Here is a 25,904-nt window from a genome sequence, read left to right as displayed (position 1 = left end):
TACATCGATGCGAATGTTCAGTTAATAAGAATACTTTCCCGGTGGATAAAAAGAAGTTGGTGATGTTTTTGAGGAATGTGGTGAATTTCACTGCTCAGACATCTAGTGGTATTGAGGAAATACAAATTATTGTAAAAACTGCAGAACGTTATCTGTACTATTGGTGCCATATGGGAAGTTGTAAATAAGGCTCTGATGGGTGTGGTGTTTGTATCCCAGTCGACTTGTGAAGGTATCTAATGCGATTAAAATACTGTAGTGGAATGCGAGAAGCCTGGTTTCTAATGGTGAAAACGTTAAAAAAGTTATTTCTGATTTGCCAAATCCTCCCGATGTTAAATATATTCATGATACCTGGTTGTTCACACAGTTGCATTTTTCTGTGCAGGATTTTGATGTTACAAGGCCTGATAAGTTAGTTGGTAAAGGAGTTAGTGTTTTATAATTTTTGATATTTGATTCAACAGGTATTAATGTGGTTTGAGGTTTTACTTGATGAACGTCTGTTATGTCTGAATTTTGTGAATGATGTGCATGTTTGTAATTAAAGGTTATGTCACATTATTCAATAAACTGCCTTGGTAGTGATTCCTGTTAAAACAGACATTAATAGAAGAAAGGCTGTACCATGGTGGACTGAGGACTGTGCAGAGGCAATTAGAAACACAGAAAACCTACAGCACAATTCAGGCCCTTCGGCGAACATTAGGTGTTTAGGAAAGTAAGAAGTATCAGGCTCCAACTGACCTTATTAAGAATAAAGGGTACAGGCCGTGGTGAAAATTGTGAAAAAGGTTTACTGCAGGTCATATGTGATAATATTGGAAGGGGTTTTAAAATTGGAAGTATTTAGGGAATGATGAAGAAAATTTGCAGGGATCGTTATATTCCAATATTGCTACTGAAACAGTTTGTGTAACTGGCTGGGTCATTTGCTGTGATTTATAATCAAGACAATTTAAGTGAAGTTGAAAAATGTGGGGATATGTTTCTAAGTGAAGACCCTGATGTGTTGGAAGTCAGCTGTAGCAATGACAGTATCACTGTCGTCGAATTTTCTTTCTGTGAATTTAAGAAGGCTATTACTAATGCAGATCAGTCAACCCTGGGAAAGGTTCAATGGGTTCAATAGGTACATTTATTGCCAGAGAAATGTATACAATATACATCCTGAAATTCTTTTTCTTCGCAAACATTACCGAAAACAGTAGCCCAAAAACTGAATGGCAGTTAAACTTTAGAACTCCACAGCTGCCCCCAGCAACCCGCTCCCACGCACAAGCAGCAGCAATACAACCATCCCACTCCCTCCCCACCTACAAAATAGTGTCGGCACCTTCCGCCGAGCACTCTACCATGCATCAAAGCAGCAATAAAGATGAAGACTTGAAGTACCCCAAGAACTGGTTGTTCACCCAATAATTCAAATGCACCAGGCTTTCTCTGTCAAGGGAACAGAAAAACATAAGAAACAGGAGCAGGAGTCCGCCATCCAGCCCAATGAGCCTGCCCCGCCATTCAATAAGATCATGGCTGATCAGTCCGTCAACTCAGCTCCATCTACCTGCCTTTTCCCCATAACCCATAATTTCCTTACTATGTAAAAATCTATCTAACTGTATCTTAAATATATTTAGTGAAAAAGCCTCAACTGCTTCCCTGGGGACAGAGAATCCGCAGATTCACCACTCTCTCAGAAAAACAGTTTCTGTTCATCTCCGTCCTAAATCTTCTCCCCTGAATCTTGAGGCAATGTCCCCTAGTTCTAGTCTCACCTATCAATGGAAACAACTTTCCTACTTCTACCTTATCTATCCCTTTCAAAATTTTGTATGTTTCTGTAAGATCCCCTCTCATTCTTCTGAATTCCAGAAAGTATAGTTCCAGGGATCTCAATCTCTCCTCATAGGTTAACCCCTTCATCTCTGGAACCAACCTGGTGAAACTCCTCTGCACTACCTCCAAAGCCAGTATATCCTTCCTCCAGTATGGAGACCAGAACTGCACCCAGTACTTCAGGTGCAGCTTCACCAGTATCCTGTATAGTTGCAGCATGACCCCCCTGCTCTTGAATTCAATCCCTTTAGGAATGAAGGCTAACATTCCATTTTCCTTCTCAATAACCTGTTGTACCTGCAAGCTAACTTTTTGTGATTCACAAAGCAGCACTCCCAAGTCCCTCTGCACAACAGCATGCTGCAATCTTTCACCATTTAAATAATAATCTGCTCTTCTATTATTCTTTCCAAAGTGGATGATCTTGCATTTACCAATGCTGTATTCCATCTGCCAGACCTTGGCCCACTCACTTAACCTATCTATATCTCTCTGCAGACTCTCCACATCCTCTGTATAATTTGCTTTTCCACTCAGTTTAGTGTCATCAGCAAATTTTGCTATGCTACACTCAGTCCCCTCTTCCAAATGAGCAACGTACATGGTAAACAGCTGCAGGCCCAGCACCGACCCCTGTAGCACCCCACTCACCACTGACTGCCAAATGAAGAAACATCCATTTATAGCAATTCTCTGCCTTCTATTGGTTAACCAATCCACTATCCATGCCGATATACTTCCTCCGACTTCATGCATCTGTATCTTATTTATAAGTCTCTTGTGCGGCACCTTATTGAACGCCTTCTGGAAATTCAAGTATGCGACATCTAACCGTTCCCCTCCATCCACTGCACTCACTATGTCCTCTAAGAACTCCAGTAAGTTTGTAAACAGGACCTGCCCTTTCTGAATCGATGCTGCGTCTGTCTAATGGAACCACTCCTTTCTAAGTGTTTCACTGTTTCTTCCTTAATGAGAGCTTCAAACATTTTCCTGACTACAGATGTTAGGAAATGAGGTTTCACAGCGAGAGGGGATACATAACACAATTCACTGACTTATGATGTTAAATATCTGCTGCGTCGCTTTTTCCGAGCTCTGTGCCAAGAGAATTGGAAACACTCAGGGCTCTGGACACACAGCTCCCAGTGTTCCGTGCTCTCCAGCGGCACCTCAGTCAGAGACACTGGCCTTGAATCAGCTTGTCTCCAGAGCCACCATAATCCGGCACCCTGAAGTCGTGTTAGTCTTCCAGGCCGCATCCATAAAATATCTATAAGCGGCCAGTGGCTAAGCCCTGAGAGTGGGTCCTATTCCCGCAAGGAAATGAAGTCAGTGTAACTCCAAGTCAGGGTCTTCAAAACAACCTTGAAAAAGAAAAAAATAGAGATATCAAAGATACTGCTTCCAAATATACAAGCAAAGGAGTCGCAGTTTAGCGCCATCTTGACTTTTCTCCGCTCCCCCCCCCCCATCATTAAAGGACGATATATGTTATTGTATGATTAGGCATAGGATTGATAACTCTCCTGAGAAAATATTAACATTTTTGAATCATGTTTGGAAGTTAGGCCATCTTCCTTTCCTCATGTAGAGCAACAGGCCTGTTTCTGTGCTATACTGTTCTTTTTTGTAATTAATTTTTTTATTGAAGTTCATCATCAAACGAACATTTCCATAAGATGTACTTCAGACATAGTACATATATATCATATAAATCACAAATCTCCACAAAGTATTTATCTGAGGTATACACTTATAGAAGAGTGGAAAGAAAAAACAAGCAAAAGTAAAGAACTATGTACAAGTAGGGAGTGATCCTTTTTTTAACAACAGATTCATTGATTTGTGAGAATAAATCAGGCCTATGAGGCATTATGTAGTTAAATCATTTTTCCCCGTATGAATCAAATTGTTCCAGCTTATGATTAACAGAGCCTGTTATCTTCTCCATTTTGTAAATGTCCATTGTAATTTCCATCCATGTATTTAAAGTTGGGCTCTCCTGTGATAACCATTTCCTAGTAAGAGTCTTTTACCAGCCACCAACAGTATACTCATTAAATATTTATCTCTTTTCAACCATTCTTGAGGTATATATCCAAAATATATGTACATGTTGTGTTGAACCAAATAAATTAGGAATCAAATGGCAAAAAAAAAGAAAGTGCTTATCCTAAATCCTGAGAACTGCCTGTCTGATCCTTTTTAGATATGATCCTATATTGTTAATGTCTCATTGTTGTAAAGTTATGGAACGTATGGTAATTGAGCGTTTGAATTATACGTTGGATAAGAGCAGTGATAGAACGTTTCATCAGAGTCGATTTCAGAACGGTAGAAAGACACCGGATTCAGTTTTATGTTTGGAAGATGATATTAGAAAAGCACAGTTAAATATAGATGTTGTAATAGCTGTATATTTTGTTATTGAAAAGGGATCTGGTATTATGGAAGGAAGGATTTTTGATTTAGTTATGGAAATTAGGAATAAGGAGGCAATTGTACATTTTATCAGAGCTTTTTTTATTTCGATGGTCTGTGTGGGAAAGGGCAGGCACATTATATTTGTGTTTCTATGAGACAGAGAATGTGAGGCCACAAGGCAGTACTTGTAGTCATTTAGGATTAAATATTATGATTAATGATATTTTTCTGATAGGTACCGGCATGTGTAAAACACTATATACAGGTGAGATGGCTTTATGGGTTAGAGGTAGAAATTTCAATTTCAATCTATTCAGTTGTACATAGGACACAATTTACAATGAGTAAGGTCAAACGGTGGGCAAATAGATGAGTATGTGAGCTTTTAGTTGCTGAAACAGAAGTTATATGTTTTACAGACAGAATAATAGACCTGCACTTGAAATTATATGGTCAAACTTAAAAGTCTCGGGGAGTATGAGTGAGTGCCATTGAAATTATAAAGGAAAAAAATGCTAGGTAAATTCGAAGCTCTTCAGGTGGATAAGTCACCTGGGCCAGATGGACTACATCCCAGAGTCATAAGAGAGGGTGCTGAAGAGATGACGGGGGCATTGGTCATGACCTTTCAAGAATCACTTGATACTGGAAAGGTCCTGGAGGACTGGAAAATTGTGAATATCACACTACTGTTTAAGAATACAGGAAGGAAAAAGAATTCTCGGCTAATCAGCCTAACCTCAGTGGTGGGAAAATGTTGGGAGTCTATTACTAAGGATGAAATTTTGAGGTACTTGGATACTAATGATAAAATAAGTCACTATCAACTTGGTTTCTGTAAAGTGAAATCTCGGCTGACAAATCTGTCAAGAGTTCTTCAAGGTAGTAACAAGCAGGATAGTAGTAACAAAAGGAGAGGCAGTCAATGTCATTAACTTAGATTTTCAGAAGGCAAATGCCATGTAGGCATCTATTTCAAAGGGAATAGAGTATAGAGCCAAACAGATAATGCTGAGGATTTATAAGACACTAGTCAGGCCACACTTGAAGTATTGCCTACAGTTTTGAAACAGAACACTCAGAAAGAGACACTGGAGAGAGTCCAGATGTGGTTCTGGAGGATAATTCTGCAATGAAAGAGATAACACATGAGGAGGATTTAGCAGCTGTGGGGGTACTCACAGAAGTTTAGAAGAATGTGGGAGATCTCATTGAAACCTAGCGACTGTTGGTAGGACTAGATAGGGTGTATGTGCAGATGATGGTGGGAGTATCAGAACTAGAAGCCACAGACGCAAGACTGAGCATCGAACTTTAAGAACAGAAGTAAAGAAGAATTTTTGAGCCATAGAGTAATGAATCTGAGGAATGTTCTTCTACAGACTGCAATGGACGCCAAGTCCGTGGATATATTTAAAGCGGAAGTTGATAGTTTCCTGATTGGATGGGGCATCAAAGGATATGGCGAGAAGTCAGGTTCATGGGGTTGAGTAGGATTCGCGATCAGCTATGATGGGATTTTGTCTCTGCATTGTAAAATGAAACTGTCCCAGACTCGTAACTGAGATAAACTCCCACCCTCCCGGGGATGGGGTGGGCAGGAAGACAGGATACAGGGGAGGTGGGAACACTGATCTCGTCATCAATTCGCCTGATGATCCAAAATCCAGTCTCTGGACTCAGTCTGACCCATCTCTTCCTCTCCACAGACTCCGCGGCGACTCCAAGAAACCAGCTCCAATGTCCCACCACCTCCAACTGCCAGTAATGTCTCCCCAATGTGAATCCTTCCAATCCCAGCACACAAGGCCAGTATGTGAACATCTTCCTGGTGTCAGGGAGATTCTTCCAGGACCTGGTTCATCTCACACTCTTCCGATCCTCAGACACCTCGAGCCACAGATTCGCTGATTTCACATCTAGGGTGATAGAGACTAGGGGAAGAAACAGAGAATTAGAGAGACACCGGGGAATGGAATGAGTCCACGGAACTGGGAGAGAGGCCGTTGGGCCTCAGCCATAGGTGGGTTGCTGGCAGGAAACGTTTTGGGTGTGTGACCCAACTACAGCAGGTGGACAACCAGTATCTGCCCAGGGATTTTCCTCCGGGAAGGACAGTGGAGTTTTCCCGTTCAGCACACACAGAACACTGGAGGAACTCAGTGGGCCAGCTAGCATGTGTGGAGAGAGATGGACAGTCTGCGTATCAGGTCGACATCGTCCCTCAAGAATAAACAAAAAAGAAATAAGGGAGATAACCGATAGAAACAGGTGTGGGGAAGGGTTGGATTCGGCTGACAGGGTGTGAGTGAATATTGGATAGATTTAAACAGGAGGTCACAAAGGCTTTTCGGGTCAACTTGTTCGTGCCGAACAACTTGCTTTAATGAGCTAGACCCACTTACCTACTATTTCTTTCCGCATTTCTTATCCACGTACCTACCAAGATGTATTTTAAAACATTGTCACTGTCCGCATCTCTACAGTTGATCAAAGGCCTGTTGTAAACTTAGATAACCCTCTTCGCTGTTCACCATACCATGAATCCACAAACCTAACTATGTCACCTACATTATTATCCAAATCATTAATATGAATGATAAACAACCCCGGCCCCAGCACCGACCTCTGCAAGTCACAGGCCTCCAGTCCTCTGTGTATAACAGACACTTCAATAGCAAGGCACAGAAGGAGACTGACCTAATACCGGCCAATGGGATGAATGTAGATGGGTAAATGGGACAGTACAGAGGTGATGGGTCGAAGGGCACATTTATATGCTGTACAGCGAGTGGCTCTGTGACTTTAAATGAACTGAGTGATTGAGACTACCCCACCCGCCACTGTTTTGCAGAGAATTCCAAAGAGACAATGACCCTTGTCAGTTGACTTCTGAGACAGGGAAACATCCTCCCTGCATCCTGCCTGTTCAGCCCTGAAAGAATTTTGTGTTTCCCTGAGATCTGCTCCCATACTTCTAAACAAGGAACAGAGAATATAGGACAGTACAGCACAGAAACCGGCCCTTCATTCAATGTTAACATTCATTTGTAAGTGTGAAGTGTGAGGTGGGGGAGTTTGAAGATTCAAGACAGTAAAGGAGGTGATAATGGGAACCAGCAGGGGAGAGGTGAACGGCAGATTGAACCAGAACCAGTTGGGGGAGAGGTGAAAGCCTGTGGGTGAACTGTGTGTGTAGATGTAACGAGAAGGTGGCGGAGGCAAAGATGGAGATGGGGTCTGTTTGTCCCTTACCCACAACCCCATCGCCCACAGTCGTTCTTTGGGATAGGGGGTGAATTTGTAAGGATCCTGAAGAAACACAGGCCCTGATGAAGGGTTTCAGCCCGAGCCGTCGACAGTTTACTATTTTCCATAGATGCTTCCTGGCCTGCTGAGTTCATCCAGCATTTTGTGTGTGTTGCTCCGCATGAAATATACTCAATTAGTTGCCTCCACACCTGCCTGTGGCAGATTCACTATCCTATGGCTAAAGGAATTCCTCCTTACTTCTGTTCTAAATGGACATGCTCTAGTTTGAGGCTATGCATTCTGTCCTGGACCCACCCAGTATAAGAAACATCCTCCCTGGAAATATAAGGATGGAGTTAAAGGGAAAGTGAAAATAAGAAAAGTCAAAAAGGACAACAGAATCAATGGAGTAGAAAGCTCAAGAAGAGATCATACAGTATGGCCAAGTGAAATAGGAATTGATATGAAAGGAGAGGGGAGTACCGAATTAAAAGTATTATATATGGATGCACGAAGTATAAGGAATAAAGTAGATGAGCTTGAGGCTCAGTTGGAAATTGGCAAGTACGATGTTGTGGGTGAGACATGGCTTCAAATGGACAAGGCCTGGGAAATGAATATTCAAGGTATACATCTTATCGAAAGGACAGACTGACTGGCAGAGGGGGTGGGTTGGCTGTGTTGGTGAGGAATGATATTCAGTCCCTTGCGAGGGGGGACATAGAATCTGGGGATATAGAGTCAGTATGGATAGAACTGAGAAATTCTAAGGGTAGAAAGACCCTAATGGGAGTTATCTACAGGCCCCCAAACAGCAGTCTGGATGTAGGGTGTAAGTTGAATGAAGAGTTAAAATTGGCATGTCGCAAAGGTAATGATACAGTTGTCATGGGGGATTTCAACATGCAGGTAGACTGGGAGAATCAGAATGGTACTGGACCCCAAGAAAGGGAGTTTGTGGAGTGCCTCCGAGATGGATTCTTAGAACAGCTTGTACTGGAGCCTACCAGGGAGAAGGCAATTCTAGATTTAGTGTTGTGCAATGAACCGGATTTGATCAGGGACCTCGAGGTAAAGGAACCATTAGGAGGTAGTGACCATAATATGATATGTTTTAATCTACAATTTGAGAAGGAGAAGGGAAAATCGGATGTGTCAGTACTACAGTTGAACAAAGGGAACTATGGAGCTATGAGGGAGGAGCTGGCCAAAGTTCAATGGAACAATACCCTAGCAGGGAAGACAGTGGAATAAAAATGGCAGTTATTTCTGGGAATAATGCAGAAGGTGCAGGATCAGTTCATTCCAAAGAGGAAGAAAGATCCTAAGGGGAGTAAGGGGCGGCCGTGGCTGACGAGGGAAGTAAAGGGCAGTATAAAAATAAAAGTGAAGAAGTATAACATAGCAAAGATGAGCGGGAAACCGGAAGACTGGGAAGACTGGGAAGCAACAGAAGATAACAAAAAAGGCAATACGCCAAGAAAAAATGAGGTACGAAGGTAAACTAGCCAAGAATATAAAGGAGGATAGTAAAAGCTTCTTTAGGTATGTGAATAGCAAAAAAAATAGTTGAGACCAAAATTGGGCCATTGAAGACAGAAACAGGTGAATTTATTATGGGGAACAAGGAAATGGCAGATGAGTTGAACAGGTACTTTGGATCTGTCTTCACTAGGGAAGACAGAAACAATCTCCCAGATGTAATAGTGGCCAAAGGAACTAGGGTAAAGGATGAACTGAAGGAAATTTATATTAGGCAAGAAATGGTGTTGGATAGACTGTTGAGTCTGAAGGCTGATAAGTCCCCGGGACCTGATGGTCTGCATCCCAGGGTACTTAAAGAGGTGGCTCTAGAAATCGTGGACGCATTGGTAATCATGTTCCAATGTTCTATAGATTCAGGAACAGTTCCTGCTGATTGGAGGGTGGCTAATGTTGTCCCACTTTTCAAGAAAGGAGGGAGAGAGAAAACAGGGAATTATAGACTGGTTAGCCTGACGTCAGTGGTGGGTAAGATGCTGGAGTCAATTATAAAAGAGGAAATTACGACACATTTGGATAGCAGTAGAAGGATCAGTCTGAGTCAGCATGGATTTATGAAGGGAAATTCATGCTTGACTAATCTTCTGGAGTTTTTTGAGGATATAACTATGAAAATGGACAAGTGAGAGCCAGTGGATGTAGTGTACCTGGACTTCCAGAAATCTTTTGATAAAGTCCCACATAGGAGATTAGTGGGCAAAATTAGGGCACATGGTATTGGGGGCAGAGTACTGACATGGATTGAAAATTGGCTGGCTGACAGGAAACAAAGAGCAGTGATTAACGGGTCCCTTTCGGAATGGCAGGCTGTGACCAGTGGGGTACCGCAAGGTTCGGTGCTGGGACCGCAGCTGTTTGCAATATACATTAATGATTTAGATGAAGGGATTAAAAGTAACATTAGCAAATTTGCTGATGACACAAAGCTGGGTGGCAGTGTGAAATGTCAGGAGGATGTTATGAGAATGCAGGGTGACTTGGACAGGTTGGGTGAGTGGGCAAATGTATGGCAGATGCAGTTTAATGTGGATAAATGTGAGGTTATCCACTTTGGTGGCAAGAACAGGAAGGCAGATTACTATCTAAATGGAGTCAAGCTAGGAAAAGGGGAAGTACAACGAGATCTAGGTGTTCTTGTACATCATTCAATGAAAGCAAACATGCAGGTACAGCAGGCAGTGAAGAAAGCTAATGGCTTGCTGGCTTTTATAACAACAGGAATTGAGTATAGGAGTAAAGAGGTCCTTCTGCAGCTGTACAGGGCCCTGGTGAGACCCCACCTGGAGTATTCTGTGCAGTTTTGGTCTCCAAATTTGAGGAAGGACATTCTTGCTATTGAGGGAGTGCAGCGTAGGTTCACAAGGTTAATTCCCGGAATGGCGGGACTGTTATATGTTGAAAGATTGGAGCGACTGGGCTTGTATACACTGGAATTTAGAAGGATGAGAGGGGATCTGATTTAAACATATAAGATTATTAAGGGATTGGACACGCTGGAGGCAGGAAGCATGTTCCTGCTGATGGGTGAGTCCAGAACTAGAGGCCACAGTTTAAGAATAAGGGGTAGGCCATTTAGAACAGAGATGAGGAAAAACTTTTTCACCCAGAGAGTGGAGGATATGTGGAATGCTCTGCCCCAGAAGGCAGTGGAGGCCAAGTCTCTGGATGCATTCAAGAGAGCGTTAGATAGAGCTCTTATAGATCGCGGGGGTCAAGGGATATGGGGAGAGGGCAGGAACGGGGTACTGATTGTGTATGATCAGCCATGATCCCAGTGAATGGCAGTGCTGGCTAGAAGGGCCGAATGGCCTACTCCTGCACCTACTGTCTATTGTCTATTGACATCAACTCTCTCCAGATAGGTTTCAGAGAGATCAGGCGAGAACTTCATCAGGACCTGTTGCTTGTATTACCAGAATCTGCAGATTTTCTTGTGTTTGATACTTACAAGCAGAAATTGATAGGTTCTTGTTGACTCAGGGTGTCAAAGGTTACGTGGAGGAGGTCGGAGAATGGTGTTGAGAGGAATAGTAAATCAGCCATTCTTCTAAACTCCAGTGAGTACAGGCCCAGAACAATCAATCGCTCCTCATATGTTAACCCTTTCATTCTCTGAATTATTCTCGTGAACCTCCTCTGGACCCTCTCCAATGCCAGCACATGCCTTCCTATAAGGGACCCAAAACTGCTCACAATACTCCAAGTGTGGTTTGAGCAATGCCTTACAGAACCTCAGCATTACATCCTTGCTCTTGTATTCTAATCCTCTCGAAATGAATGCTAACATTGAGTTTGCTGATCGTACCACTGTCTCAATCTTCAAGTTAACCTGCAGGAAATCCTGCACAAGGATACCGCAAGTCTTTTTGCATCTCTGATTTTTGAATTTTCTCCCTGTTTATAAAATTGTTTTTGTCCCCTAACAATCTCACATTTCTGGCAAACAGCTCATATCTTACACAGTGAGAATGGACACAAAATACTTAATAAGTATCTCTGCCATGACTTTGTCTTCCATTTCTCCTCGTCAGCGTTATTTTCCAGAGTTCTAATATCCACTCTGGCCTCTTATTTACTCTTACTATAGTTGAGAAAAAAATTTTGAATCCTCTTGTGTATTGTTGGCTAGCATTCCCTCATTTTTCATCTTTTCTCTCCTTATGGCTTTTTAGTTGCTTTCTGTTGGTTATCACAACCCTCTCCATCCTTCAACGTCATGCTAATTCTTGCCACATTTTATGCCCTCTTTTTTGCCTCTCTTGTCAAACATGGTTACCTCATCCTCCATTTAGAATACTTCTTCATATTTGGGTTCTATCTATCCTGTGCCTTCTGAATTGCCCCCAGAAACTCGAGTCTTTGTTGCTCTGCAATCATCCCGGCTCGTGTCCCTTTCCTATCTACATTGGTCTGCTCCTCCCTCATGCCTCTGTAATTAACTTTACTCCTCTGAAACATCTGACTTTATCTCCCTCTCGAACAGTGGGGTAATTTTTATTATTTTATGATCACTGCTTCCTCAGGATTCTTTTACCTTAAGCTCCCTAATCATACCAGGTTCATTACACAAATCCCAGTCCAGAATTGCCTCTCTCCCATTGGGCTCAACCAGAAGCTGTTCTAAAAAGCTATCTCTGATCCATTCTACAAATTCCCCTTCCTGGGATGTAGCACCAACATGATTTTCCTAATCTGTCTGCATGTTGAAATCCCCCATTCCTACTGACACCTTGCCCTTTTTAAATGCCTTTTCTATGTCCTGTTGTAATTTGTATCCCATATCCTGACTACTATTTGAAGGCCTGTATATAACTCCAGTCAGGGTCTTAATACCCTTGCAGTTTCTGAACGCTACCCACAAAGATTCTGCACCTTCCAATTCAATGTCACATCCCTCTCGGGATTTGATTTCATTTTTTAAATTAACAACAAAGCCTCCGCAGGTGTATCTGAGCTTCAAGCCAGGATCTCCTTTCCACCACAACTCAGTGATGCCAACAACGTTGTACCTGCCAATCTCTACCTGTATTACAACATCATCTACCATATTCCAAATACTGGTGCATTCAAATATAACACCTTCAGTCCTGTATTCGTCAGCCTATTCAACACTGTCTAGATGAACTTAACCAAGGTGTTTGATGTCGATGAAAGACTACAGGCGGGTATTATGTGCATTTCTGCTGCCCCAGTTCTGGGAAGGATGTGATTACACCGGACAGGAAGCTTCAGGAGTATGTTACCAGGACTAGAAGGCTTGGGTTAAAAGGACAGAGTGGATGAGCTGAGACTATTTTGCTGGAATGTAGGATCTGGAAGAATGACCCCTTATCGAGGTATATAAAATCATAAGGGACTTTGTTAAGGTAAGTGTCTTTTTCCTAGAAAATGGGAGTATGGAACAAGAGGGCATAGATTTAAGATGAGGGGATCTGTAGGGCAACATTCTCACAGAGAGGGAGGTGGCAGATGGAGTTTGCTGTCAGCAGATGCTGTAGAAACAGATATAATTTAAATATTTTAAAATAAATTTAGACAGGTACACAGATAGGAAATGGTTAGATGGATATAGGACAAGCACACACTAATGGACATGCTCAAGAAGACATCTTAGTCTTGCAGATGCACAAAGTGGTCCGTGGGTTCAACATCCGTCAAAACCTTCCGAGATCATCCTCCTGAGGAATCTCACCCTGGAGTCTGTCTGTGAACTGTTGATATGACATCACGTCAGAGGGCAGCTCAGTGTCACAGAACAGACAGACTGGGTAAGGACGGCAGATTTCAATCCTAAATGGGAATTTGTGCCTATCTATTTGACCGTGTGTCACACTCTGATGGGGGGGGGGGGGGGGGGTGTGTGTGCGCACGCGCACAATTATCAGTGGGTCTGTGTACACACTGAAGGAGAGAGTGCACATTGAAGTATTTGTGTATTAAAGTGTGTCATTACATGTCTGGTGTGTGTTGTCAATGTGCGATGTGTGTGAGTTGTTGAAATAAATAAATTCCTATGCTTGAACAGCATGGTTTCCAGGTCACTTATGGAAAAAACAACGTACATTGCTGAGGCTCTGACTACAACCTGCCAGTCCTTCTTGTGTATGTGTGTGGGGGTGTTTTGCCAGGCCGAGTATGGTGTGTGCTTCTGAGATGAAATCTTGACCGAGGTCAATGCTAGTTAGTGTGTCTCTCACAATGCTTCAAAGTGGTGGTTTGATAACAACAGTGAGACTCGCGAGTCCAGCAGGGAGCAGACCTGGGTCAATCCGAGTCTGCATTCACAGACAGGTCAGACTGAGTGAGCGGTGCATAAAGGACTCATGTATTTTCTGGCAATTCCGGTCACCACCCAGATACCCGTTTTATTCTCTACAATATCATGAAATTAGAATTATTTTCCCAGCCACTGTGGTCTTGGAGTGCTTATTCTGTGTGCCTGGGATCAAGACGCAGTGGTTTATCTAACAGTCCCGGGTATTACTATGGCCCTCTCCTCGTGTGTTCGGGGATCTGACATCTCCAGCAGACCGTGTGACAGTTATGCCTCTTAGTTGGTGGAGTTGATGTGAAATAAACTTCAGTTACGCTTCAGTCCATTATTACAACCAATCTCTGCTTCAGATTATATCTCAATTGTAATCTCATAAACAAGGAGAAATGATTTTGTGTAAGTTTTGCTTCAATTAATGGCATCAAGTGTTTCTCTCAGCTATGTGTTCAAAAAATAGGGTTGAATGAATTTTTCAATGGGAAGAGCCTCATCTGTCACTGACAATTCCTGGACATCGTCATTAATCCTGTAAATATTAAACTACTGGTTATAACCTGCAATTTTGAACTGTTTTACAAATCGATACAGGGTTTTGGTAAAAAGCATGTCCTACCTCCTGTTCTAATGAGTTTCCTCCTGAAATAAATAAAAACACAAATCTTTACAAGTGTTGAAAATTCCTGCTCCTGCAGTCACTGACACACACAGACAATACAGAACTGTGGGGTAAATTACAGAGGATGTTTTTGAAAGTTAGACCATTACTGAGAGAATGAAGCTTACAGGAAAGAGAGGACAGGTTGTGTTTTTTTTAATCTGGATCGGACGTCAGGACAATAAAATGATTCAATTTGAGATTAGTAATGCATTTGATTGGGAGCGGGTGGAGAAAGTATTTCTATTTATCGTGAGACATTAGGTCAAAGATAAAATTCCAGGTAGTTTTTAAATCCCACAAGAAATTTTTTTGAAGAAATATGGATGGAACTCACTGCCACAGGAGGTTTGAAGTGGAATAGCAGAGATTGAATGTAATGGGGAATCTGGATAAACACATGAGGAACCATGGAGTTCAGGGCACTGTTTCTGGGTGTGGTGAGTAGGTGGGAGGAAGATTGTGCAGCAGGAAAATTGATAGAAGATGGACTGAATGGCCTGTTTATGATGGAGAATTGGACACAATCCCATGTAAAACTTATCTGAAAAAGTAAAGAGACGGTGAAAGTTTCCCTAATGGAATCCGGATATGGAGGATATGTCTGATGTGTGGGTCACGTTCTTTGCTGTCAGTGATTGACAGAGAGACCCTCACACCCACCGCACCAGTCACACTCACAGCTCGTAACTGGAACTGGGTGTTAATGGGAGTTTTAGAGGATATTTAATGTGGTAGTTGAGGACACAATCAACAGCAGAGTAAATCAGTTCAGAGAAGATTGCATTCTATCCTAGGATGTACAAAAGTTGTGGAATTCCATTTTTGGGACAACAACAACCCTGAATAGTTGCATCAATTTTCTGGTGAGAAACAGTTTACTGCTATTTGTAAATGCTGTGTGTGGGAGCAACACATCTGTTTTCTGTCTGCATTGCATTCTGTGTTGCATGCTTGTTATGGTAACTAGTCACGTGAGTGGGGGAGCGTAGTAAAAGCGAAGGGAATAGGTTACGCATTCGTGCTTTGTTCTGGACAAGTTTGAGCTGGGGACAGATGGATGTTATATCTTTTGCTGAACGCTGCATTGCAGCTTAAGTTCCAATTAATTATGATGAATTTTCATCGATTGCAGATTGTATGTTGCTAATAAAGGACTGAATACATATTGTGGACATTTTGGAATATGATTGTTGAAGCGATCACAGGGCGCATCACACAAATATAACAATCTGTGCGAGGTCGCCAGCAGTGGCAAATGATTTGGTAGAATTGGCCGCTGTGCTGTGTTTATTTCAAATAAACAGTGGTATCACTGTTCATTCAGTGCCCTTTGACAGGAACAAATTGAAATATAATCCCTCACCTTGAGAAATATCACACTGTCTTTTTGATCCATCTGTTGCTTTAACATTGAGACTTCCTCCTGAATAGTCTTTATATTCTTTTGAATCTCTCGAAGATTTATCTCCATTGGATTTAAAATCCTCTCCTCTTCTCCCCTAAGATCCCTGAGTAAGCTCTGCTCTTTCTCAGTGATAATCTGGCGCAGTTCATCAAACTGGGATGCGATGTGGGTCTGAACACTGTCTGACTGTGCCTGTCGAATGAAAGGTGAAAATTAATTGACTGTATTGTTGCATAGTATTTCGTTATGACATTATTGTGACCATTAAAGTCGATGTTAGTTTGGTCGATTAGAGTCCATGCTTGTTCTGTGAGCACTCCCATCAACCCCATTCTCTGACGCTGCTCTGAAACAGATTCTCCCTCATTGACCCATTAATTCCTAGCTGATTATCATACTCTTCCCCTCCTTCAAAGGATTGATTTTAATTAACCATTCATCCAGCATGTCCTAGGGATGTGTCTGAAACTGTTTTGGTCAAAGGGAGAACATGAAAACTCCACACAGACAGCATCAGAGATCAGGATCCAAGCCAAGTGACTGCAGCTGCGATACTCTGCTATTCTTCATTAAAGGGAGCAAAACTATACAGTAATATCAGAAATTCCACTCACCCGAACTCTGGAAATCATCTCTTTCTGTTGCTGCTCCTTTTTCTGGAATTCTGATTGTTTTTTTTTTGTGAGAGAGTCCAAGGAAAATTTTAACTGATCCTGAAAGTCAGGGTGCGAAGAAAATTGAAAAAAGGATGAAACCAAAGAACCAGACAATCAGAATCAATTAATGCGCACAAAATGTTACAGGAACTCAGTGAGTCAGGCAGCATCTATGCAGAGGAAATAAACAGTCGGTGGTCCGGGATGAGATCCTTCATCAGGACTGGGAAGGAATGGAACAGAAACCAGAATAAAAAGGTTGGGGATGAGAACCAGCTGACAGGTGTTGGGTGAGAAAACGTGAAGGGGAACGTGGGGGAGGGAGATGAAGTAAGAGAGGGGACAGGTGGAAGAGGCAAAGAGCCGAAGATAAAAGAATGTAATATAGAAGGACAACAGACCATTGGGTAAAGGGGAGGGACTGAGACTTTGGGGTGAGGGAGGAGGTGTAGGACTCGGTTGAATGAGGACCACTTGCAGATAGAAGCGCCAGGAGGGAGACCAGAGGGGAGGAGCGAGTGGATAGGGGAGTTAAGTAGACAGCGATCCCTTCGGAGAGTGGAGAGATGTAGGGGTGGGCTGTTGGAGGGAAAGATGTGTTTGGTAGTAGAATCCCATTGGAGATGGTGAAAGTTGTTGATCGTGGAGGCTCCTGTGGTGGTATGTACAACAGTGGAGGATGGTGTATCGAATTAGAGCTTGTTTTACCTTGTAGATTTTAACAGCTTCTTTCATCGGCATGAAGCGGTGCTCTCTGTGTTCCTCGGCCTCTCTGCAGACCACACAGATCAGTGTCCTGTCTGTTTCACAAAACAGCTTCAGTTCTTCCTCATGTTCCTCGCAGTGAAGTTTACTCTCCTTCCCTTTTGGATTCAGGTTTATATTTCGAGCTTTTTCAGCCAGATTTCCTAAGGCCCGATTGACCCTGAGGGTGGGGTCAGCAAACACCTCTCTACATTCCGGGCAGGAGTTTCTCTCCTCCCTTTCCCAACACCTTGCGATACAAGAGCACCAGAAGTTGTGTCCACACTCCAGTGTAACCGGATCGGTGAAGAAATCTAGGCAGATGGAACAAATTTCCTCCTTGCTCAAATTCCCGGCCTTTCTTTTCGAAGCCATGTTAACTCATGGCACTTCCTGATTCAAAATGCTTTCACTTTCAGGGAGCTGTGATCCCCTGCAGTACCGCAATCGTCCACTACATGTGCTGCAGACTCAGGCAATTAAAACTACAGTCGGCCCTCCTTATCCGTGAATTTAACCAACCGCGAATGGTGAAAACCCAGAAGTGCTCTTCCAGCACCTGTTGTTTGAGCATGTACAGACTTTTTTCTTGTCATTATTCCCTAAACAATGCAGTATAACAACTATTTTACATAGCATTTACATTGTGTTAGGTATTATAAGTTATCTATAGATGACTTAAGGTATACGGGAGGATGTGTGTGGGTTATTGTGGATCGGGATCGAAAAAACTCGGAAGTTCTCTTACTAAGTAAGTTGGAACAGGTACATCAGGTATTATTAAGTGTCAGTTAGTCAAACGTTTGTCTTAGTATATAGTATATATTTTATCTTTCTATGCCTATAAAACACTTAAGAACATGTGTTTCAGCGCCGGGGTCAGGAACCGTTCCCGAGTGTGAGCCAGTGACAGACCGCTTTCGAGTGCACTCTCCATCCGTGGCCAGTTGATATGGAGGATCAAAAACTCAAACCCCAAAACCCAACAATTACCACTGCGTTGCTTAGTAATAATTGTAGTTTTCATCGAGGCAGAGCCTTTCTCACGTTATCCTTTAAAATTGTTCCGATTGTTGACCAATTGTAGCCTAATGGTTTTCCAATGACCGATGGCGTTTCACCTCTTTCCGATCGCTTTATTATTTCCACTTTATTTTCAATCGTGATTATTTTCATGAACTGAAACACTGCGTATTCAGAACTCCGCTGCCGGGTCCTAATGTCCACCACACTGAGACAGGTTAAATAAGGTCTGGGTTCCGCTGGGTCCTAAGGACCACCACATTGAGACAGGTTGAATAAGGGACTTGAGCATCCGCGAATTTTGGTATCCGCGAGGGGTCCTGGAACCAATCCCTCGTGGATAAGGAGGGCCGACTGTATGTTGTTGTCTGTGAAAAGGAATTATCGTAATTTCCAGATCAGTGAGGATTCAGAAACAGATTAAACAGGTCAGAACAGAATGAAAACTTGGCCACAGACTGCCCAAGCCCGGCTGCAAAACGAGGAGGTTAGCAACGCAGTCCGACAGAAACATCAACTGAATCACTAAAATCCTCAAACCTGGGATTGGAAGAACCTTCCCCTGGAAGACGATTGAAGTCAGGTGGTGAAAGGAGAAGCCACAGGGCTGATCAACCTTCGCCCTGGACAGGGGACTCTGATGAGCTGCTGTTGGCGGACTGTGCCCTAGTAGGCATGATGGGCTAAAGAAGAAGCAGAACAGAAATGAGGCCAGAGAGAAGAGCCTGGTTCAGTCTGAGGCAGGAATGAAAGGGGCAAGTTCTGAAAAGAGAGCCACTAGAGATTCAGATGCTGGAATCCCGAGTCAGAAACATGATGCTGGAGGAAGAGAGTGGGTCAGGTAGCAACTGTGGAGAGAAATGTAAAATCGACTTTCCGGGTCGAGATCCTTCATCTGGACTGTCTCAACCCAAAATGTTGCTTGTCCATTTCCCTCCACAGATGCTGCCTGATGAGCTGTGTAACTCCAGCAGCTCGCTTTTACTTTTCTCGAGGTATAAGGAGAGTCAGGCTGGGGTGTAACACTGTGGTTCAGTAAATATTTAAAATGATTATTAAATTAGTTCATGCCACGAAACTGGGGATGTGGAGGATATTGTGCTGTCAGGAGACAGATGCAGTGATGATGACCGACCTGTGGCTGCAGGAAAAAGCACAGGACTGGACATTCCACATCACAAGGTATTGGATTCGGTCCAGTACATCGCGGGGTGGAGCCCTCCCAAACATCGAGCACATCTCCATGAAACTCTCTAGTAGCAAATCAGCATCCATCATCAGAGATGCTCACCACCCAGGCCAGGCTCTTTTCTCACTGCTGAAATCGGGTAGATGGTACAAGAGCCTCAGGACTCGCACCACCAGGTTCAGAAACAGTTAATACACCTCAACCATCAGGCTCTTGAAAAAATCGCAGAAAACTATGCTGACTTGCCCATGCATTGAGATGCTCCCACAATGAATGATCATACTAGGCCTGTCTCAGAATGAGATAAATGAGAGACAGACACAATCTCGCAGGGCTGGGCCAGGAATGATGTTTCCTCCGGCTGGAGTGTGTAGCCAAGCACTACACACTCAAACTCCGATGTCTCCTCAGCACGACGGAGATGAAGGGAAATGTCCTCACCCTGAGTGCAGTGAATCATTGCAATTTTCTGCGCAAGATTTCTAAATGAAAAAGACATATTTAGGGGCTCAGCGATGATGGGAATGTTGCAGGAAAATAGCACTCAGGTAAAAGATCAGGCATGCTCTGAGTGAAGGGCGGAATCAGTCTGCGCCTGCTTCTTATTTTCTCAAACAGGAGTTTATCTTTGCGTCTTGTTCTCCCTTGGCCTTCAGCCTGTCGGATTGCACAGGGTGAGAGCTCCAGAGATCCATCGGCAGCCGCTGCGGTTATTTCATGTTCTCGTTATTTATTGCTACTTATTTATATTTGCATTTGCACAGTTTGTTGTCTTCTGCACTCTGGTTGATCTTTCACTGATGCTGTTATAGTTACTCCACAGAATTATTTTTAGTATGTGCACAGGAAAATGAATCCTGGTGTTGTACGCAATGTTTTATTTGTTAAAGTTAAAGTCTGTCCTGAGCCTCCAGGCTCATCAGGCCGGTGCTTATGCCGGTTTCTGCGACTCCCCCCTACCCTCCCAGATAGGACACCAGTCTGTCGCAACCCCCAGCAGTTTTGCCGGTACCCATTTTCAACTGGTTGGACTGGAGCAATGTGTTTAAGTGCCTTACTCAAGGACACAACATGCTGCCTCGGCTGGGGCTCAAACTCACAACCTTCAGATCGCCAGTTGAACTCCTTTACCAATTGGCCACACTGATTTATTTGTACTCTGATAATCACATTTACTTTGTACTTTGAGCTTCGGGGAACTTCCTTTGATTCTGAGAACAAACTGAGATTGACATCTCTGGCTCTCAGCTGCAGCCCGTCCACTGACACAATCACAGTCAATCAGAGTCCACCGCTGGAACAAACATGCTCTCATTGGCGGAGCATGCCAGTGGGCAGGACGCTGTGCGCTCAGAATGGACCGAACTTTAGAACCAGAAGCGACTGGATCCGGTGAGAAGTTGGAGACTGGGAGCAGAACTTTGGGTAAAGTCTGCAACACAGGCTGGGGTCTTAATTCCTTCAGATGGCAAAGGTGAAGAGACTGGCCGAGATTCCGTGAGACGTTTCAGCAAATCGGAGGGTACCCAGCCTTTCCCCGCCGTGGATTGGAGCCTGTTGTCTGAAGCTGCCTCCCAGACCCGTCCCCTGTTGCTGGGAGATGGGAGATGCCCTGCAGTGGCTGCCGATGGATCTCCGGAACCCTCACCGCTTCTCTGTGCAATCCGACAGGCTGAAGCCGAAAGGAAAAAAGTGCACAGGTAATTGTGCTTTAGAAAATAAACATGAATGGGTGTGACCATTCAGCCCCTCGCACCTTTTCTGTCCTTCATTCAAAACATGCCCAATCTTTGACCTCAGCGGCACTTTTCCGCAGCGTTTCCATCACCACTGTAGCTCAAAATTTACCTTCTGAATTTAGAAACCTTGTGGAGAAAATTCACTGCACTCTGGGTGAGGAAATTTCTTCTCATCTCCATCCCGTGAGACTGTGTCTGCCTCAGTCAGACCACCTCTTATTTCTCTAATTTTGAGACAGTCCCAGCCTGTGCAATATCTCCGAGGACACAACAATCCCCACCCCATCAGTCAATCTGGGAAACCTTCTCTTCATTCCCTTCATCCCGAAGGCTGACTCGGGGAGGGAGATCAGACCTGTGCACAGTGTTCCATGTACGCTCTCACCAGGGTATCTTTAGCATCAATGACAGGATGAATTGCTTCCCACAGTCAGAACAGGTGGAGCATCTCACTATGGTGTGAACTTGCTGATATATCTTCAGACTGGATGACTGAGTGGTTCCCCTCCCTCACACTGAGTGGGTGAATGGCCACTCCCCACGGTGAACTCACTGATGTGTCTGCGGGTAGGGTGTGAGTGAATCCCTTCCCACAGTGAGAGATGGAGAATGATATCTCATTGTGATCAATTGTCTCGCAATTCAGAAAGGTGAATAAGATTATAAGGGCAGAGGCTTTTTTCCCCAAGACTGAAATGGCTCACATGAGGGGGCACAGTTTTAAGGTGCTTGGAAGTCGGTACAAGGGGGATGTCAGAGCTAAGTTTTTCACACAGAGAGTGGTGGGTGCGTGGAATACACTGCAAGCGTGGGAGAGGTGGATACAAGAGGGTATTTTAAGAGACTCTCAGATAGATACATGGAGCTAGGAAAAGTAGAGGCTCTGTGGTAGGGAAATTCCAGGCAGTTTCTCAGTTAGGTTGCACGGTTGGCACAACATTCTGGACCGAAGGGCGTGTAATGTACTGTAGATTTGTATGTTTCTATATGAACTCCTCATTGTCTGACAAGGCAAGGATCAGGCACTCAGAGTGACCATCAAATTCTCTGGCTGTATTCCTGTCTGCATGAGAATGGGCTATTTCTGCCTTCAATCAACCCGTGACTTGGCTCAATTTGTCCTGTCCTTTGGTATTATTTCAAGTTCTGGTCATGTTCCACAACACGACAAAGAGAATTTTTTACTACATGTCTGATCCTGGAGATTTTCTAATCACTCAGATCCCCTCCCCCACCTGATTAACAGTGATGAACCCATTGATGGCAATGCCAATGACATGAAAGTAGTTATTCTCATTGGAGTATGGCACTTCTGTGATGTTTACCCAGATAGAACTAAAAATGGCGGAAGCATTTCTTTTTGCAATACAGCACTAATTTACATTTTTACTGACTCGAAGGTAAACTCTTCATCCGAGATTAACTGGGAAATATATTTTTGTTCCGAGTTACTAATCTTTGTATTTACATAGCTGGAGCTCGGCAGTGTTTCGGAGATACATCCGCTCCCATTTCCTCCGACTGTACGGAGACAACGCTGGTAGTCACACATGGCTGCCTCTTTACCCAGAAGGCCCAACGAACGAAAAACATATCTGCCCGCCACCGAAAGATCCCAGCGATACGCATGCGCCGCAGAAATGGCGGAGACTCCAGCGCTCACCAGCCGAAAGTCCCGCGGGCCCGGGTACGGATCGTGGGGCTGAGAAAGAGAGAACGGACCGGAGCTGTCCTGGGGTGCAGGACCAGTGCGGCAGGAACTCATAGTAACAACCCTTCAATCGCGCTTCAGACGCCGCTGACCAATTCCCGCCTGGAGACACCTCCTACCTGTGGCCGAAACTAGTGAGCCTCTCGTCTATTGAGCGCGTGCGTGATATTTGGGATGACCTGAGACCTCTGCGCATGCGCATGTGAGCAAACTGGAGAAAATCTGCAGATGCGAAAATCAAAAGCAACATACGGAAAATACTGGAGGAACTCAGGGGGGCAGGCAGCAACCATGGAGAGGAGTGAACAGTCGGCGTTTCGGACCAAGGTCCTTCTTCAGGACTGGAAAGGAAAGGATAGAGTAAGAATATGGCGGAGGTGAGGTGATGGGGTAAACCAGGAGAGGAGGAGGAGTGAAGTAAAGAGATGGAAAGTTGATTGGTGAGAGAGATAAAGGGCTGGATGATAATAATAATCATAATAACAATAAATATTCTATTGATCTCGAATGGGAAATTCATTCGTTTCAGCAGCAACATCTAAAAACACACTTTAACAGTGTGCGGACTTTACTAAAATATAGAGCATAATAATATAGACAATAATACTGTACCAATGTGCAATAATAATATATGAGATAATAAAGCAGAGACGATTGAACTATGACGTGTGTTCACCTGTCACAGAAAGATGAACTGTTGCATTTGGTAAGAAAGATTTTCTGTTATGATCCTGGTGAGAGCGGAGCTGAGTGAGTCTGTTCGAAAGGGGTCGGGTGCTCTGCTGCCTATTCAGTAGGTCATGGAGAGGATGTGGCAGATTGTTCATAATCATTGACAGTTTGTTTAGTGACCTCACTCCACCACTAACTCGAAAGAGTCTGGGTTGTGGCAAAGCATGGATTCAGCCTTTTTGATGAGTTTATTTTGTCTTTTTGCACCTCCAGCAACGATGCTACTCCCTCAGCAGAAAACAGCAAAGAAGTCAGCACTCGCAACAACAAATTGGTAAAACAAAGATCTGCACCAACCTGCCTCACACATTCAAGGATCTCGGCTTCCTTAAATAGAGTCCATTCATCCCCTTCTTGAAAACAGTCTTGGTGTTCGTTTTCCATACATGTCTATTGCCGAGGTGAATCCCCAAGTATTTATACTCCTCCACCACAGTAACCTCTTCTCACAGAATGTATATAGGGCTCATCACAGGCTTCTTCCTCCTGAAATCAATCACTCTTTCCCTGGTTTTGGCCATATTCAGGCGCAGGTGATTCCTCCCTCACTATGCCACAATCCTGTCCACCAGTCCTCTGTACTCTGACTCCTGCCCATCTCTGATGCACCCAACTACCACAGAGTCATCAGAGAACTTCTGTAAGTGGCCAGACTCAGAGTCGTACTGAAAGTGTTAAGTGTACAGTGTGATCAGAAACAGAGACAGGACAGTCCCTTGTGGGGCTCCAGTACCACTCACCTCCACCTCAGGCAGAGAACCACCCAGTGGTACAAACTGGGGTCTGTTTGTCAGGAAGGCGGTGATCCAGGAGATAGTAGATTTGTCTGCGTCCATCCTTTGCAGCTTCTTGCTCAGGAGACGTGGCTGGATTGTATTGAATGCACTAGAGAAATAAAAAAATGTGCTTCCACAATGCCACCAGCATCAACCAGCATGCAGTTGGAGTGAGCTCGCTCCAACAGGGAGATGACGGTGAAACACTCAGGCTCTGTTGGCTGCGCAAGTCTGGGGAAAACCATCTCTGGCCCGGCCAAACGTATGAGATTGAGATGTAAGCTGACTCGAGACCCTCTGTTTGGGTGGATGCTGCCTGATTTTTAACCCTGTTACAAATCAGTACCACAAAATAATGGACAGTACACCATACAAAATTAAATTATTTAACTTTATAAATCTTAATTTGACTAAAGGGTTAGTAAAGAGAAAGCAAAGAAAAAGGGCCCATTTTAATGACACAGTCTCATGTGCACAAGTAGGAGTTCATGGTTTCCCCTTCGATCACCCCGGCCTTCGTCGGATCATGGCACCGCTCCAGGTCGAGTACTACAACCTCTCCACTCCGGCATCCTCTCCCTTTGTCTCCCACTGAACAAAGACTTAGATCACTCTGGTGTCAGGCACATGGCGCGGAATATACTCCCTTCATTGGACAGCTCACATTCCAATGCACCCATTATGTCTAACAATAACCCAAACACTCCTTCTACAGAAAGAACATTGTGTTAGCACTGAAACCTTTGAGGGTGTTACACTGTCTCCCCCCCACCAAAATTAATCATGTCCTCATAATTTGCCACCCCTTCATGGAAACCACAAAGTCCACCAATGGTGTAAATGGCGGTGACACAGCTCACCAAGGCAATAGGTGCCACACTCTGTTCCCCCAGTGCTACATAGGCCAGCCTATCTCATAGTCTCCTGATTCTTTGAGACCTCCTTGCTCCATCATCTACTTCTTCAGGTTCAGAAACTCCTTGTGATACTTTGGGTCTACATGGCGAAGCCTCTCCCAGTCTGTCACTCATGCCCTCCTGAAACTCAGACCCCTCTGCCACTTTGCTGAGCCCCGCTTCATCCCTTTCCAACGTCCCGCTGAAATTCAGTCTGTCTACATATAGCCACTCCCCCTCCCCTCTGGTTTAATTGAACTCACCACTCACCGTGAGAAGTGTTGGGAATCCCTTCCTCAAGCAGTGGGGAGTTAGCAAAAGGCAGCACATACCACACCCTCATTTCCTCATCCACCGAAATAGTATCCCATTCAGGGATGGGGGCCAGTATAATCTCTCCTTCAGTCGCTCCGCGTCGCCACAGAATCCCCTTACTAGGTGTAGGTTCCAGGTCGGGCTCTGGGTCAACCCGCAACTCTTGTCCCAGAGGCCGATGGTGGTTCTGATGGAGAATCTTAACAGGCTACTTCTCATCCTCTGGTTT

At 44.0% G+C, this 25,904-nt stretch overlaps 1 protein-coding gene across 7 annotated transcripts; it reads right to left on the bottom strand.

The window, feature by feature from the left end:
* Positions 1-1,111: 1,111 nt before the first annotated feature.
* LOC140714164 (zinc-binding protein A33-like) lies at positions 1,112-23,119 on the bottom strand. Of its 7 annotated transcripts, none has more exons than XM_073025048.1 (6): positions 23,076-23,105; positions 17,259-18,685; positions 16,509-16,607; positions 15,853-16,086; positions 14,445-14,467; positions 1,112-6,197 (listed from the first exon to the last, which is right to left on the bottom strand). In XM_073025048.1, exons 2-5 carry the CDS (start codon positions 17,667-17,669, stop codon positions 14,453-14,455), a joined length of 759 nt encoding a protein of 252 aa, XP_072881149.1. In that variant the 5' UTR covers positions 17,670-18,685; positions 23,076-23,105; the 3' UTR covers positions 1,112-6,197; positions 14,445-14,452. The 7 variants fall into 7 exon arrangements, 5 of the variants coding, with proteins under 5 accessions (XP_072881149.1, XP_072881155.1, XP_072881141.1 ...); XM_073025054.1 differs by having other exon boundaries at positions 1,112-3,203; XM_073025040.1 differs by lacking the exon at positions 14,445-14,467.
* Between the last annotated feature and the right edge of the window lie 2,785 nt (positions 23,120-25,904).

This window comes from Hemitrygon akajei, chromosome 2 (genome assembly GCF_048418815.1).
Source record: "Hemitrygon akajei chromosome 2, sHemAka1.3, whole genome shotgun sequence".
Taxonomy (NCBI): Eukaryota; Metazoa; Chordata; class Chondrichthyes; order Myliobatiformes; family Dasyatidae; genus Hemitrygon; species Hemitrygon akajei.
This window is presented reverse-complemented; position numbering and strand designations above follow the sequence as displayed.